Source organism: Choloepus didactylus, chromosome 13 (assembly GCF_015220235.1).
Source record: "Choloepus didactylus isolate mChoDid1 chromosome 13, mChoDid1.pri, whole genome shotgun sequence".
NCBI lineage: Eukaryota > Metazoa > Chordata > Mammalia > Pilosa > Megalonychidae > Choloepus > Choloepus didactylus.
Window position 1 is genome coordinate 83,471,055 of NC_051319.1, and position 17,842 is coordinate 83,488,896.

Here is a 17,842-nt window from a genome sequence, read left to right on the forward strand (position 1 = left end):
AGTGCTTGTTTATAACTATTCAAGCAGAGAGAACTCTGGGCACCTCTCCTATGACAGCTACATTGAAGTCCTGGGTGGGGAAGCACAAAGTCTAGGCTGCATGCTCTATGAACCTAATCCCGGCAGGTGCCCAAGCTTCTGGAATGGGATCTGACCTCCTGTGCCATTTCAGGGAAGTCCCAGCACTGCCGCGAAGTAACTGTGTGACCTTGGACAAGTCCCTTCCTCTTTCAGGAATGTTGCAGTGGGCTTAAGCGTCTCCTACCGGGGCTGATATGCGAAAGGTCAAGCGATCTGTGAAATATTCGTCTTTAAATGTTCGCTTATCTTCGGTTACACGAGCGTAGGGGACCCCTGAGGACAAGGGAATCAGATGTCGCGGCGCGGGGGCACTTATCCCTAAGCCTCAGATATCGCGAGATCTCCACCCTGCCCTTCGCGGCGTCAATCTCTCGGCGGCGAAGCAGCGACGGCGACGGCGACGGCGCGTTAGCCCCGCAGTAGGGCGGCCCGTATCCCTCCGCCGCCGGCGCGACCCGGCCCTCCCACCTCTGGCCCGCCAATCCCCGCGCCTTCCGACCTGCCCCTCGGCCTGGGCCCACCCCGCGCTCCCGCGGCCCCACCCCGGCGGCGCCGCCCGCCCTCCCGCGCGTCCCTCCGTCCACCTGCAGCAGGCAGCAAGGCAGGCAGTCCCTCGGGCTGTCCGACCCGGAGGCGTCGGCCGAGCCTGAGGCTTGAGCTTGCTCTCCGGCGGAGGGATCCACGGTGGCTGAGGGGGCGCTGGTGAACCTGGTAGGAAGAGGCAGTTACGGCGGCGGCGGCGGCTGGAAAGGCAACGCATAAAGGGGCTGCCGCGGGGTGATGCGGTGACCGCTGCGGCAGGCCCAGGAGCCGAGTGGGCCCCGGCCCTCAGCCGGTCCTGCTGGGTCCGCGCTCCCGAACACCTCGTCTTCTCCGGCCGATCCGCGATCGCCAAGGCGGCCTCGCGCCCCCTCGCCCCTTCCCCGTCCCTCCCCCACCCCTGTCCCCGCCCGGGGGGCCGCCGCCACCCGCCTCCCACGATGGCTCTGAAGAGAATCCACAAGGTAAGCGGCCGGAGGTGGGCTGCAGGAGCGGGCCTCTGGGTGGGGGGGGAGGGACGGCCGAGCAGACTTGAGGCCTGTACTTCCCGCCTTCGCCTGCGCGGGTCTCGCGGCCCCTTTGGACCGCCTGCCGGCAATAGCCCCGCCGGGCGGCCTTCTTACCCCACTCCCAGTGATGGCGCCGGAGAAGGCCCCGGCACGCATATCGGGCTTAGGCCGGAGGTGCGCTGTCCCTCTTCAGCCTTCCTCCTCCGTCGCCTTTCCAGGCCCCGCGCGGTATGGCCTCTTCCCGGCCTGGGAGTTCAGGGCCATTGTCCGGCCAGGGCCAGGGAGGGGGAGTTGGGGCGTTGGGCGGCCCCATTGGTAAAGGTCGAAAAGGCCCCTCGCCCCATATCTGTGCCTCCAACCCTGGACTTACCCTGACTCCTTCCATACAACCCCTTGAGTTCGAGGCCCGTATTTCGAGCAGAGGAAGCAGTTTTGGTCCGTCCACAAGTGTTTCATGAGTTCACTACCACTTGGGCGCCTTCACAGTTCGGTTTACCCTGTTCATCCAGAAACTTAAGAGTAGAAAGTACAGAAGAGAAAAAAGGTGACCTTTCTGAGGGGCAAGGGGAAGTAGAGGAGAAACGTTTTATTCATTCAGGTTACTCTGTGTAGTCAGGAATGGATCTTGTAGAAAGCTGGTAAATTGGCATTGGTAGATAGAAACATGAACATTGAAAACCAGTGGAGAAATTACACAAAGCTTCCTTTCACAGTCCCTTCACTAAATGGACTTTAACTCTTAAATTAGGTGATATGTTCTGGGAGAGCCCTTTAATTTAGAAGGAGTTTTGCTAAGTTTTCTATAAGAAACAGTTTCTTTGCCCTTTAAAATTGAGGGGTTTTCGTTTAGTATTTGATAAAGAGGTTTTCCTAATACTACCATCCAGAGTATGGGCTTGGTTTAAAATTTAGACTTTTTCCCTTCTAATATTGTAACCTCTAGGTTCCACTCACTGACATGTTTTTTCTTAGAAATGGGAAGGCATTACCTCTGATTTTCGTTTGGTGCTTCTCTTGGCCGCTGAGAGACTGTATTAAATCTCTAGCTACTTAGTGAGAAGTAGAGCCTGAGATTATCATCCTGAAGGAAGGGTTGAAATGCGAGAGGAAGAGATTCAGTTTTCACCTTGCCTTAAACTCAGTCAAAAATCAGATTATTGAATGCTTTAAACACTTATGGTTGGCAGCTGGTCATCATTTCATTCTTTGTCAAAGATCTTTAATGTAGAATTAACTGCAGTGGTTACTGTAAATTAGGTTAGATAACTTACCAGTTATCTGACTTTGATTTCTAACAAATGAAACTTGCACTCAAATGATGCAGGGTATTTGTTAAAAGAAGCTTGAACTATAAGCAAAAATCTCTGGAGGAACCATTTAAGGGACAAGAGCATACTGAGGAATGGTCATCAAAGTAAAATAGTTATGTATTTTTAAGGCTTTTAGGAGTTACTCTGTTCTTAAAAAATCTAATTGGGAAGTGATCAACTTGAAATGCCACTTGAGTTTTTCCTATAGAAGATTGTGCCCTTACTTTTACAGAGGAGTGATCAAGGAATCTCCCCTTTATTACCTTTTCATCTTCTAATAATACCTGTCCCTAGTAGTAAGGTTTCTTATGAATTATTACATGTTTCCTAGAATACATTTTCTCTGAAATATGCACTTATAAAATTTTTTTTAATTTATTTTATTTTTTTAATCTTCATTTTATTGAGATATATTCACATACCATGCAGTCATACAAAAAAAATCGTACATTCAATTGTTCACAGTACCATTACATAGTTGCATTCATCACCTAAATCAATCCCTGACACCTTCATTAGCACACACACAAAAATAAAAAGAATAATAATTAAAGTGAAAAAGAGCAATTGAAGTAAAAAAGAACACTGGGTACCTTTGTCTGTTTGTTTTTTGTTTAAAAATTTTAATAAGGAAAATCTGGTTTATACAATAATAACTTGAACTTTTAAAACTCAATACTAAATTATTTTTTTCCTGGTTTGTAACCTAGGGACCTCATTGACCTCTAAGACTGCCAATGATAAGGAAAATGAAATTTATTTTTGGTATGCCAGTTGATAGATAGGATTGTGAAAACAAAAAGGAGATCAGTATTTTTTCAAACTTTTGTTGTATGACCCCAATTTAAAATTGAATAGCAGTCCTCCTCTAGGTGTGGATAAGACTATACTTTTCCTCAGCCCTAGTAATTTATCTGTAATTGAATCCCCAGAAGACTTTATCGGCTTATGTAATTGATCTTGGTTTTGAACCTTCCCGATTATCATTACTTAATAACTTTAGATATCATGAAATGCTGCATCTGGGTTCTAATAAAATTTTACTAAGAACAGACACGTTTGACCCTGCGGCATCTTTAAGAATTCATTATCTGGTTTCTTTGACAGAGGGAAATAGTATTTTTTGAATTTGGCAGTCCTTTAAATGCCATTTTTTTTTAAAGCTTTTGATAGATCTCATTTTGAAATGCATCTCAAGTGTCTCCTGACCTATACTTTAAGCAGAGTGTACCACAGAGGGTCATTATGAAACTAAGTGTAGTTCTGGACGGGATTGGAGGTTATCCTCTGGGATTGTTTGTCTATAGCAAATGGCCTCAGTCTTCTATACTTTGAGGTTTTCTGCTGCCTTTGTAGGATTTCAGATTTGATTTTGATGCTTTGAGTGCCTGCTGCTCTAGCAACACCACCTCCAGCCCTTTTCCAGTTGGTCGCATCTAATCTGTTGTGGGCAGGGAAACCAGATCACTGAGCTTATTAAAATTGTGTCTAAAATAAGATCCAGTAGGCTCTGATTGAAGAGGGCTTCAAGTATTCTGTGAACTGTGTAGCCTCTATGGCAGATCAGAGACTTTTTTTTAATCCTACAATACAGTATAGATCAGAGACTTTTTGACTTCCTTCCTGTTATTCTTTACTTTGTTATACAGTTGCAAGAGATTCTTTGGTGCTTTTAAAGTGCTATTATAAAGAAATAGAAATACAGGGTTAATTTGTGTATTCTTGGGAAGAGTAAAATGCTGTATATCTTGATTCCTTGAGGAATTGAAGACAGGCCAAAGTTAGGATGCTGAAAACTCCTTTTATAACAGTAATAACACCTTGTGCATTTTAATGGAGTTCTGCTAGTTAGGCTTAACATTTGATATACATAGCTTTAAAATAAAGCAATGTTAGTATAGTCACTTGACCTATTCTTTGATATTTTTATGGCTAGCTTCTTTTGAGGCCTTCAAGAGACCAAAACAAAACAAAAATCTCAGTAAAATAAACTCTGATGTCTACAAAGTCCAGACAGGTAACCAAAGTGAATGAAGAGAATTGGGGGAACTAGAAAATGCACGTCCTCTTAGAAGAGGGCAGGTGCCACCCAGCTCCCTCCACATATTACCATTGCCACTATCTCTGGGCCCAGTGTTGTCAGGGCTTTCTTTTTTTTTTTTTTTTTTTTAAGGGAAGCTGCCAATCCAGATTTTTGACAAACAATTCAAATTAAAATTCATATACTTTATGGTAGGTTGATAGTACCACTGTAATGTGTGAATTAAAAATAACAAAAGATTCAGGGTTTAGTAAATAAGCAGGAGTAAAAGAAGATTAAATCATTTAAGCTGTACTTTTTTAAAGTTTAAAATTATTGCTTTATGTAGATGGGCAAGATGAAATAGTTTTTGGTAGAATTATAGTTAACTTCCTTGATAAGGTTTTATATGCTGTGTGTGAGGTCATACGGAAAGCTACTTTGATACATTGATCCCATAGTGAAAGTTTACATCTCATCATGATCTGTTTCATGTTACGAATCATATTTCTGTAGACTATGTTCTTTCAAAATTTCTAGGATTGGGAGGTTGCTAAAGATTAATAAAGGTTTTGGGAAGGAGCTGTAATTCTGTGATAGTACAAAATTTAAAACTACTTTGCTAAATGTAGTATCTTATGTATGTTAATATTAACACATGTAAGGACTGAATGAATTATTCCTGACAGAATGATGAAACAGATTGGCAAATAATCCTTTGCAGTACTGGGGAATTTAATATAATGAACGGTTGGCTGAAGGTGGCAATTTAAATTATTTATATCTTGGAAGGCAGGCACACCTTCTTATTCCAAAAGATAAGCTTGTTGAACTAGGTATCTCTGGGAGGATTTGGGTGGGGATGGGGGCAGTAGAAAAGGATTCTTTGCTTTACAAAGGTTCATTGAATTGAATAACTCTTTGGCTTTAAACAGCCATCATCGAAGGCTAACTTAATAAATCTAGGTTTTCCTTTAAAGTCTCCCAGTGTGTATTACTGTACTGCTGATTAACAAAGTCCAATTCTGGTTATTTTGGTCTAAAGAGAGATGGCTGCTAAAATATCCTAAGCAGTTTCCAGGATAGGAATACCTGACTCATGCCTGATGCTGGCAGGAACCTCTGCAGCCTCAGCCCAGAAATGCAAGAGCACACTTGCTTTTTCTTTAGAAATAAAGTTTTGGTGGTTAGGTTCCCAGACTAACCTTCAAAATCATATTGAACTATAACATAGGAAAATAAAGTACCATTTGTTCTTTTGTCTGCAGACTCAAGTGAGGTTTCAAGGAATAGAATCCTAAAATGTTATCCTTGCAGAATGTCTTAAAGCTGCTGTCTGAAAAGTCCATGTGACTTGTCAGCTAAGACTAGGGCTGTATCAGGAACCTGGATTTCTTGACTGTGTTCGGTATCTGTTCTGGTAGGCCCTGTGTTTCCCTTACATAGCTGTTAGGTATCTAAGTCCAGAAGATGCAATCTTTTTCTTTTGTTGAAACAATTGGGTATTTAAATTATGCCCTGGAACCTGAAGATCTTTTCCTTAACATCCCTGCATATTGTTGGGAATTGTCCCTGAACCACATTAAACTGTATGCAAATTTTGGATATGCTCCCCCATACGTCATTAATAAAAAATTTTACTAGCTTTATTGAGATATAATTCACCTACCATACTATTCAACAGATGGGTTTTTTAATTTCCAAAATGTTACGAACCGCCATCCTACCTCCTTAAACCTCAGTTTTAATCTCAGCAAATGACCCAGTTACCTGTTCTACAGAGAAATAGGAATCATGTGTGAATTCTTTCACATTTACTTTGAAGCATTAAAAAACAAAAACAGAACTCCAGCAACCATCTTTATAGTACTCATTGTGTTTTAGGCATTATTGAATCTTTTAAAAAACCCTGTGAGAATTCTCTTCTCCCCAGGATAGATGAGAAAATGGAGACTTAGAGATGTAAACAAGCTTGCCCAAGATTATATGGTTATTATAGGAAGAGCCAAGATTCAGAGGCAGGCAGTCTTGACTATAGGAAGCAGTGGCTCTCCAAGTTTATCTGCCTTAATTCTCCCTCTTTTTCCTTCTTGTCTCTGAAGAAGCTATACTTTTCCGTTTGTCAAGTTAACTTTTTCTTTCCTTTGTATTCATTCCTCCTGCCAGGTATTTGCTTTCTAGTAATTGTTCCTGCTCTCATAGTTCCAACTTCTCTACCAGCTCTCTTCAGTACCTAAATTAACCCAAGGTTTTCCCCTATCCAAAACAGACAAACAAAAACTTTTACAGTCTCTCCCTTCCCCCGACTAGGGCTCTACTTCCTTCCTCTTTTTTTTTTTTTAATTTTCATTTTATTGAGATATATTCACATACCATGCAGTCATACAAAACAAATCATACATTCAATTGTTCACAGTACCATTACATAGTTGTACATTCATCACCTAAATCAATCCCTGACACCTTCATTAGCGCACACACAAAAATAACAAGAATAATAATTAAAGTGAAAAAGAGCAATTGAAGTAAAAAAGAACACTGGGTACCTTTGTCTGTTTGTTTGTTTCCTTCCCCTATTTTTCTACTCATCCATCCATAAACTAGACCTTCCTTCCTCTTTATCCCTCTGACATTTCAGTGCCAAAATTCTTGAATAGTCTGGTCACTGTTCTTGGTCTGTTTAGGAAGGTCACACTGATGATTACTTAATTACCATAGTCTATGAAAATCTCTGTTTTCATTTAATGTTTTATAACAGTTTACATGGTTGAACACTTTTTCCTTAGCTTCTAATATATCGCTTTCTGTTCTCCTTCCTCATAGTTGTTTTTTTGCAACTTTCAAGCTACTGTTATGGAAAACAAACGAGCTCATGAAATGCACACTTGGATTAAAATTAACGGCGCAAATGGTCCCAGATAAATTAATTAAAGTATATAATAAAAATGTAACTAGTATGCTTTTCTGTGTATCACAAGCAAAAAAATTAGAGAAAGTATTTTAAAACTATATTAAGATGAAACATGTTTCATTTTCATTTTGTTACAAAATAAACACTTGAAGAGTGTTTTTCTTACATAATAAGAAAAGGTTATTCTCATCAGGTACTGCATTAAATGTGTTACTGTATATTGTTTTTCCTACAGTATAATATTAAGATTTTCTCAAACAGTTGCATTGAAGCAAAAGAAAGAATACAAACTGTCTATTTTGTAATATTCATGTTTACAATATTAAAGCAATTATAATTGCGACTGCTGACATATTATTTTATTGTGGTCAGGTCACCTAATTTTTTAAAAACAGAAGTCTGTGCTTCCTGTTTGGCTTAAGAATCAAAAGACTGCTTTTTAATTTAAATTTTCTTATTTTAGCTGTAAGTCCATGTAGGATGGGTTAGTAGTAGAAATATTTAATACACAATACGCTTAAATTAAATAACTTTTCAAATATACATTGAATTATGGGAAGATACAGGATAGGTCAGTGATGGTCAAATAGATAGTAATGCCTATCGTTAAATGCTGTTTGTGCATCAGAGCACAGAAAGTCACATGTAGGCATCATTTCCTTTCTGGTGTGCAAGTTTCTTGAGGCAAATTATTGCATTAAAACTGCAAAATATGTAGCATTTCTTAAAAACAGTATTAAAAGTGGATAAAATTTTTAGAACAAAAATATTGCCACCTTTTTTCCCATAATACATATTAGTATCTCATGGGAAGTACTGCGGTTATTAAAACAATTCTAGTTGATCCTTCTCAGAATCATTTTCTTTGGCCTTTGTGAGTGCTTTTCCTTATACAGAGCATATTTTCCCATCCCACCTCCGCCTCCTGAATTCTTTATTCATCTTTGGAGACCCAACAGAAATGGCTTCTCTATGAAGCATGCCCCAGGCATGCTGGTTGTCAGGGTTCCATTATAGAACTTTTTCTTAGTATGTAGGCATGACTGATTAGTCCTCTCTTTAGACTGAGTTTTCCAGGGCAAAATCCCTATCTTATTCCTTATATGTACCTGACACGTAGTAGGCATTTAGTATGTGGTTGCTTGCCAGCAACAAATGGTGTGATAGAATTTTGTAGCAACATGTCTGTTAAGTAATGTTTAACCTTCTTAAGCAAATTGCTTCACTAATTTTCTTGAACCTCATCTTCCTTTTCTATAGAATGGGGATAGTGTCACACTACCCCACGAGACTGTGAGGGAGGTTTAGAAAGAAGGTATATAAAGTGCTTGGCACTTGTGGACTACAGAAAGATTTTAAATATTATCACTGTGGCTTTACTGGCTGTATTAGTTAGGGTTCTCCTTGGAAACAGAATCAATGAGAGATGTCTCTTATTATCAAATTGTAAAAGTGACTCATGCAACTGCAGGAGCGCACGAGTCCAAATTCTGCAGAGCTGTCAACAGGCTGTCAACTCCAAGGAAGACGTCCGACGAACTCCTCGGGAAACGAACCGACAACTTTGACGAACTCCTCAGGAAACGAACCGGCAACTTTGAAGAACTCCTCAGGAAACGAACCGACAACTTTGACGAACTCCTCAGGAAACGAACTGGCAACTTCGACGAGCTCCCCAGGAAAAGCTTCACTGAGCAGCTGAAGAAGAAGTGAAGGTTCTCTAACCGTCCGGCTTATAAGCCTCCAACTGATCACCCGGACCAAATCCAGCCAATTGCATTCTCTCACTGTGGAAGCACGCCCCTTGATGAGTCATCAGTCAGCTGCAGTCAGTTGACTGATGATCCGACAAACCAACCAGCCTCAAATAGCCTCACAGGAATCATCAGGCCAGTGCCCGCTTGACCAGACAGCTAGGCCACCTAGCCAAGTTGACACATGAACCCAACCATCACACTGGCTAATAATGTTGGTCCTTGGAATTGGTAGAATCTTGAAATCTGAGGAGTCGTTTGTTAACTGTCTGTTTGGCATTTCACATCATTGCCACACCCAACCGAAAAAAGGAAAAAAAAAAAAATCCTTGATGTTATGAAAATAATGAAATTTAAAAATATTTCTAAACTGAAAAAGGGACTGAATCCCAGATTTCTTCAATAAATTTCAAAATACTGTCACTTTAATATATTTCTAATAAATTGTAGTGATATATTTGTAGATCTAGAAGTGAGAACATTTCTCTTGGTATTATCTTGTAATAGAGGTGTCTGTTGCTGTCCTCATCTATACCACATTTTGCCAATATAAGAGATAGCACTCCTCTGCCAGTTTCTTAAGGGCTCATAACAGATAAAAATTTTGAAATCAAAATTGAATTGTACAGAAGCCTCACTGACATCAGTTTGAGAATTATTTTATTAAAATAATAGTAAGCTAACAGGAGTGAGTGATTTTCTTTAGAGAAAATGTCCTGTGTATATATACCATCTGTGTTCGTTTCCTAGGATGACTTAAAAGAATAATTTTTTCTCTCGCTTCTGGAAGTCAGAAGTCCAAAATCAGAGCCATATTCTCTTTGGAGGCCCTAGAGGGAGAATCCTTCCTTGCCTCTTCCAGCTTCTGGTGGCTTTAGACGTTCCTTGGCTTTCTTGGCTTGTTGCCACATCATCCAATTTCTGCCTACAACTTCATTCCTCTCTGCTTTCTCCTGTGTGTGTGTCTTCTCTTCTGTCTCTTTTAAAGACACTTGTCATTGGGTTTAGGATCCACCTACGTAATCCAGGGTGATCTCATTTTAAGATCTGTAACTTAATTATTTACATATATTTACATATGCAAGGACTTTTTTCCAAGCAATGTAACATTCACAGATTCCAGGAATTAGGATGTGGATTAATTTTTGTTTGGGTGGGGGGCATTCAACACACTATACCATCTAATCACCAAATTCTGATAAAGTGACTGCCGGAGTAGACTTTGGGCTTTTTTAGTTCTTTTCTTCTTTGTTTTCTAAAATTTTGAAACAATCTCAAATCTACAGAAAAAAGTTGCAAGTTGAGTACCAAGAGCCTTTATTCTTTGAGAGGAAATTGTCAACATGATATCATAATAACCCCAAATACTTTAATATGTATTTCTTACAAATGATATTATCCTATAAAATCACAATACAACCATCAAAATTAGGGCATTTCTATTGATATATTATTGCCATCTAATCCTCAGACCCCAGTCCATGAAGTTTTGCCAATTGTCCTAATAATGTCCTTTATCGTAAGGGATCCGGTTCAGAGTTATTCAAGAGTTACTCATTTTATATAGTTATCATGTCTCTTTAGTCTCCTTCAATCTGGAAAAGTTCTTCAGTCTTTCTTTGAAGTCATGGCCTTGACACTTTTGAAGATTACAGTCCAGTTTATTTTGTAGATTGGCCCTCTGTTTGGGTTTGTTTGATGTTTCCATGTGATTAGATTTAGGTTATGCATCTTTGACAGGAATACTATCGGATGGTATGCAGTTTGTGTTTGCCCCATTGCTGAGAATTTTCTTTGATAACTTGGTAAGTTGATTAAGGTGATATCTGCCGGATTTCTCTACTAGAGAGTTATTCTATTTCCCTTTACAGTTAACTAATTAGTTGGGAGACAGTCTGAGAATATATACTTAATCCTGTATGTGTTAGTTACCTATTGCTGCATAAGAAAGTACCCCAAAACTTAGCAGCATAAAACATAAAACATTTATTATCTCACAGTTTATTAAGGTCAGGAATCCAAGAGTGGCTTGTAGCTAGGTGGTTGTGGCTTGGGGACTCTAGAGGTTGTAGCTAAGCTGTTGCCAAGGCTGTAGTCATCTAAAAGCTAGAGGAGTCGCTACCAAGCTCACCCACGTGATTGTTGGCAGGCCTCCATTCTTTGCTGGTTGTTGGACTAAGGGCATCCCTTCCTCATCATGTGGGTCTCTCCAAAGGGCTGCCTGAGTGTGTGCAAGACATAACAGCTAACTTCGCTCACAGGGAGTGACCCTGGAGAGTATAACTGAGATAAAAGCCACAGTGTCTTTTTTTTTTTTTTTCTAATCATCATTTTATTGAGATATATTCACATACCACGCAGTCATACAAAACAAATTGTACTTTCGATTGTTTACAGTACCATTACGTAGTTGTACATTCATCACCTAAATCAATCCCTGACACCTTCATTAGCACACACACAAAAATAACAAGAATAATAATTAGAGTGAAAAAGAGCAATTGAAGTAAAAAAGAACACTAGGTACCTTTGTCTGTTTGTTTGCTTCCCCTACTTTTCTACACATTCATCCATAAACTACACAAAGTGGAGTTTGGTCCTTATGGCATTTCCAATCCCACTGTCACCCCTCATAAGCTACATTTTTATACAACTGTCTTCGAGATTCATGGGTTCTGGGTTGTAGTTTAATAGTTTCAGGTATCCACCACCAGCTACCCCAATTCTTTAGAACCTAAAAAAGGTTGTCTAAAGTGTGCGTAAGAGTGCCCACCAGAGTGATCTCTCGGCTCGTTTTGGAATCTCTCTGCCACTGAAGCTTATTTCATTTCCTTTCACATCCCCCTTTTGGTCAAGAAGATGTTCTCCATCCCACGATGCCGGGTCTACATTCCTCCCCGGGAGTCATATTCCACGTTGCCAGGGAGATTCACTTCCCTGGGTGTCTGATCCCACGTGGGGGGAGGGCAGTGATTTCACCTTTCAAGTTGGCTTAGCCAGAGAGAGAGGGCCACATCTGAGCAACAAAGAGGCATTCAGGAGGAGACTCTTAGGCACAAATACAGGGAGGCCTAGCCTCTCCTTTGCAGCAACCGTCTTCCCAAGGGTAAAACTTATGGTAGAGGGCTCAACCCATCAAACCACCAGTCCCCTATGTCTGTGGTCATGTTAGCAACCATGGAGGTGGGGTAGGCAAATACCCCTGCATTCTCCACAGGCTCCTCAAGGGGGCACTACATCTTTTTTTTTTTTTCCTTGTTTGTCTTTTTTCTTTTTTTTTTTTTTTAACTTTCCCTTCTTTTTTCAAATCAACTGTATGAAAAAAAAAGTTAAAAAGAAAACAAACATACAATAAAAGAACATTTCAAAGAGACCATAGCAAGGGAGTAAGAAAAAGACAACTAACCTAAGATAACTGCTTAACTTCCAACATGTTCCTACTTTACCCCAAGAAAGTTACATAATATAGCAACATTTCAGTGAACTTGTTCCTACTACATCCATCAGAAATTAACAGACCATAGTCATTTCTGGGCATCCCCAGAACGTTAAATAGCTTATCTGTTCTTCTTGGATTATTGTTCCCCCTTCCTTAATTGCTCTCTACTGCTAGTTCCCCTACATTCTACATTATAAACCATTTGTTTTACATTTTTCAAAGTTCACATTAGTGGTAGCATATAATATTTCTCTTTTTGTGCCTGGCTTATTTCGCTCAGCATTATGTCTTCAAGGTTCATCCATGTTGTCATATGTTTCATGAGATCGTTCCTTCTTACTGCCGCGTAGTATTCCATCGTGTGTATATACCACATTTTATTTATCCACTCATCTGTTGAAGGACATTTGGGTTGTTTCCATCTCTTGGCAATTGTGAATAATGCTGCTATGAACATTAGCGTGCAGATATCTGTTCGTGTCACTGCTTTCCGATCTTCCGGGTATATACCGAGAAGTGCAATCGCTGGATCGAATGGTAGCTCTATATCTAGTTTTCTAAGGAACTGCCAGACTGACTTCCAGAGTGGCTGAACCATTATACAGTCCCACCAACAATGAATAAGAGTTCCAATTTCTCCACATCCCCTCCAGCATTTGTAGTTTCCTGTTTGTTTAATGGCAGCCATTCTAATCGGTGTTAGATGGTATCTCATTGTGGTCTTAATTTGCATCTCTCTAATAGCTAGTGAAGCTGAACATTTTTTCATGTGTTTCTTGGCCATTTGTATTTCCTCTTCAGAGAACTGTCTTTTCATATCTTTTGCCCATTTTATAATTGGGCTGTCTGTACTATTGTCATTGAGTTGTAGGATTTCTTTGTATATGCAAGATATCAGTCTTTTGTCAGATACATGGTTTCCAAAAATTTTTTCCCATTGAGTTGGCTGCCTCTTTACCTTTTTGAGAAATTCCTTTGAGGTGCAGAAACTTCTAAGCTTGAGGAGTTCCCATTTATCTATTTTCTCTTTTGTTGCTTGTGCTTTGGGTGTAAAGTCTAGGAAGTGGCCTCCTAATACAAGGTCTTGAAGATGTTTTCCTACATTATCTTCTAGGAGTTTTATGGTACTTTCTTTTATATTGAGATCTTTGGTCCATTTTGAGTTAATTTTTGTGTAGGGGGTGAGGTAGGGGTCCTCTTTCATTCTTTTGGATATGGATATCCAACTCTCCCAGCCCCATTTGTTGAAAAGACCATTATGGCTCAGTTCGGTGACTTTGGGGGCCTTATCAAAGATCAGTCGGCCATAGATCTGAGGGTCTATCTCTGAATTCTCAATTCGATTCCATTGATCTATATGTCTATCTTTGTGCCAGTACCATGCTGTTTTGGCAACTGTGGCTTTATAATAAGCTTCAAAGTCAGGGAGTGTAAGTCCTCCCACTTCGTTTTTCTTTTTTAGAGTGTCTTTAGCAATTCGAGGCATCTTCCCTTTCCAAATAAATTTGATAACTAGCTTTTCCAAGTCTGCAAAGTAGGTTGTTGGAATTTTGATTGGGATTGCATTGAATCTGTAGATGAGTTTGGGTAGAATTGACATCTTAATGACATTTAGCCTTCCTATCCATGAACATGGAATATTTTTCCATCTTTTAAGGTCCCCTTCTATTTCTTTTAGTAGAGTTATGTAGTTTTCTTTGTATAGGTCTTTTACATCTTTGGTTAAGTTGATTCCTAGGTACTTGATTTTTTTAGTTGCTATTGAAAATGGTATCTTTTTCTTGAGTGTCTCTTCAGTTTGTTCATTTCTAGCATATAGAAACATTACTGACTTATGTGCATTAATCTTGTATCCCGCTACTTTGCTGAATTTGTTTATTAGCTCTAGTAGCTGTATCGTCGATTTCTCAGGGTTTTCCTGATATAAGATCATATCATCTGCAAACAATGACAGTTTTACTTCTTCTTTTCCAATTTGGATGCCTTTTATTTCTTTGTCTTGCCGGATTGCCCTGGCTAGCACTTCCAGCACAATGTTGAATAACAGTGGTGACAGCGGGCATCCTTGTCTTGTTCCTGATCTTAGAGGGAAGGCTTTCAGTCTCTCACCATTGAGTACTATGCTGGCTGTGGGTTTTTCATATATGCTCTTTATCATGTGGAGGAAGTTTCCTTCAATTCCTACCTTTTGAAGTGTTTTTATCAAAAAGGGATGTTGGATTTTGTCAAATGCTTTTTCAGCATCTATTGAGATGATCAATTGATTTTTCCCTTTCAAGTTTTTAATGTGTTGTAATACATTGATTGTTTTTCTTATGTTGAACCATCCTTGCATGCCTGGAATGAACCCCACTTGGTCATGGTGTATGATTTTTTTAATGTGTCTTTGGATTCGATTTGCAAGTATTTTGTTGAGGATTTTTGCATCTATATTCATTAGGGAGATTGGCCGGTAGTTTTCCTTTTTTGTAGCATCTTTGCCTGGTTTTGGTATTAGATTGATGTTAGCTTCATAAAATGAGTTAGGTAGTGTTCCATTTTTTTCAATGTTTTGAAAGAGTTTGAGTAAGATTGGTGTCAGATCTTTCTGGAAAGTTTGGTAGAATTCCCCTGTGAAGCCATCTGGCCCTGGGCATTTATTTGTGGGAAGATTTTTGATGACTGATTGGATCTCTTTGCTTGTGATGGGTTGGTTGAGGTCTTCTATTTCTTCTCTGGTCAGTCTAGGTTGTTCATATGTTTCCAGGAAATTGTCCATTTCTTCTACATTATCCAGTTTGTTGCCATACAGTTGTTCATAATATCCTCTTATAATTTTTTTAATTTCTTCAGGATCTGCAGTTATGTCACCTTTTTCATTCATTATTTTGTTTATATGGGTCTTCTCTCTTTTTGATTTTGTCAGTCTAGCTAGGGGCTTGTCAATCTTGTTGATCTTCTCAAAGAACCAACTTTTGGTGATATTTATCCTCTCTATTGTTTTTTTGTTCTCTATGTCATTTATTTCTGCTTTAATCCTTGTTATTTCTTTTCTTCTACTTGGTTTAGGATTGGTTTGCTGTTCATTTTCTAGCTTCTTCAGTTGATCCATTAGTTCTTTGATTTTGGCTCTTTCTTCCTTTTTAATATATGCGTTTAGTGCTATAAATTTCCCCCTTAGCACTGCTTTTGCTGCATCCCATAGGTTTTGGTATGTTGTGTTCTCATTTTCATTCGTCTCTATATATTTAGCAATTTCTCTTGCTATTTCTTCTTTAACCCACTGATTGTTTAGGAGTGTGTTGTTTAACCTCCAGGTATTTGTGAATTTTCTAAGTCTCTGATGGTTGTTGACTTCTAATTGTATTCCATTGTGGTCAGAGAATGTGCTTTGAATAATTTCAATCTTTTTAAATTTATTGAGGCTTGTTTTATGTCCCAGCATATGATCTATTCTGGAGAAAGTTCTGTGAGCACTAGAAAAGTATGTGTATCCTGTTGATTTGGGATGTAATGTCCTGTAGATGTCTGTTAAATCTAATTCATTTATCAGATTGTTTAGGTTTTCAATTTCCTTATTGGTCTTCTGTCTGGTTGATCTATCTATAGGAGAGAGTGATGTGTTGAAGTCTCCCACAATTATTGTGGAAACATCAATTGCTTCCTTTAGTTTTGCCAATGTTTCTCTCATGTATTTTGTGGCACCTTGATTGGGTGCATAGACATTTACGATTGTTATTTCTTCTTGCTGAATTGCCCCTTTTATTAGTATGTAGTGGCCTTCTTTGTCTCTCAAAACATCCCTGCATTTGAAGTCTATTTTATCTGAGATTAATATTGCTACACCTGCTTTCTTTTGGCTGTAGCTTGCATGAAATATTTTTTTCCATCCTTTCACTTTCAGTTTCTTTGTGTCCCTGTGTCTAAGATGAGTCTCTTGTATGCAACATATTGATGGTTCATTTTTTTTGATCCATTCTGCGAATCTATATCTTTTAATTGGGGAGTTTAATCCATTTACATTCAACGTTAAAACCGTGAAGGCATTTCTTGAATCGGCCATCTTATCCTTTGGATTATGTTTGCCATATTTTTCCCTCTCTCTATTAATATCCTTTATTGTACCCATACCGAATCTCTTTAGTACTGAACCTTTCTCCAAGTCTCTCTGTCCTGTCTTTGTTTCTCTGTCTGTAGGGCTCCCTTTAGTATCTCCAGTAGGGCAGGTCTCTTGTTAGCAAATTCTCTCAGCATTTCTTTGTCTGTGAAAAATTTAAGCTCTCCCTCAAATTTGAAGGAGAGCTTTGCTGGATAAAGTATTCTTGGCTGGAAATTCCTCTCACTCAGAATTTTAAATATATCATGCCACTGCCTTCTTGCCTCCATGGTGGCTGCTGAGTAGTCACTACTTAGTTTTATGCTGTTTCCTTTGTATGTGGTGAATTGCTTTTCTCTTGCTGCTTTCAGAACTTGCTCCTTCTCTTCTATGTTTGACAGTGTGATCAGTATATGTCTCGGAGTGGGTTTTTTTTGGATTTATTCTATTTGGAGTTCGCTGAGCATTTATGATTTGTGTATTTATGTTGTTTAGAAGATTTGGGAATTTTTCCCCAACAATTTCTTTGAATACTCTTCCTAGACCTTTACCCTTTTCTTCCCCTTCTGGGACACCAATGAGTCTTATATTCGGACGTTTCATATTATCTATCATATCCCTGAGGTCCATTTCGAGTTTTTCAATTTTTTTCCCCATTCTTTCTTTTATGCTTTCATTTTCCATTCTGTCATCTTCCAGGTCACTGATTCGTTGTTCAACTTCCTCTAGTCTTGTACTATGAGTGTCCAGAATCTTTTTAATTTGGTCAACAGTTTCTTTAATTTCCATAAGATCATCCATTTTTTTATTTAGTCTTGCAATGTCTTCTTTATGCTCTTCTAGGGTCTTCTTGATTTCCTTCATATCCCGTACTATGGTCTCATTGTTCATCTTTAGTTCTTTGAGTAGCTGCTCTAGGTGTGTCTCTTCTGGTCTTTTGATTTGGGTGCTTGGGCTTGGGTTATCCATATCGTCTGGTTTTTTCATATGCTTTATAATTTTCTGTTGTTTTTGGCCTCGTGGCATTTGCTGACCTTGATAGGGTTCTTTTAGGGTTTGTAGACCAGTTGAAGTCCTTATCTCTAATTTATCAGATCTACAGCTTCGTGGAGTACACTTTCTCTAACTAACCAGCAGGTGGCGTCCACGAGCCACCTGTTCTCCACAAGCCAGATCTCCCCTGCTTAGCCTTTTTGGTGAGTG

General features: G+C 39.3%; 1 protein-coding gene across 3 annotated transcripts in view; it reads left to right on the forward strand.

The window, feature by feature from the left end:
* Positions 1–601: 601 nt before the first annotated feature.
* UBE2D2 (ubiquitin conjugating enzyme E2 D2) overlaps positions 602–17,842 on the forward strand; it is a 100,135-nt gene continuing 82,894 nt past the window's right edge. Inside the window, exon 1 of one of the 3 annotated variants that reach the window (XM_037801861.1) lies at positions 602–1,085. In XM_037801861.1, the coding sequence (XP_037657789.1) occupies positions 1,062–1,085 (24 nt within the window). In that variant the 5' untranslated portion in view covers positions 602–1,061. The remainder of the gene's footprint in view (positions 1,086–17,842) is intronic. The other 2 variants (XM_037801865.1, XM_037801864.1) reach the window with 2 other exon arrangements.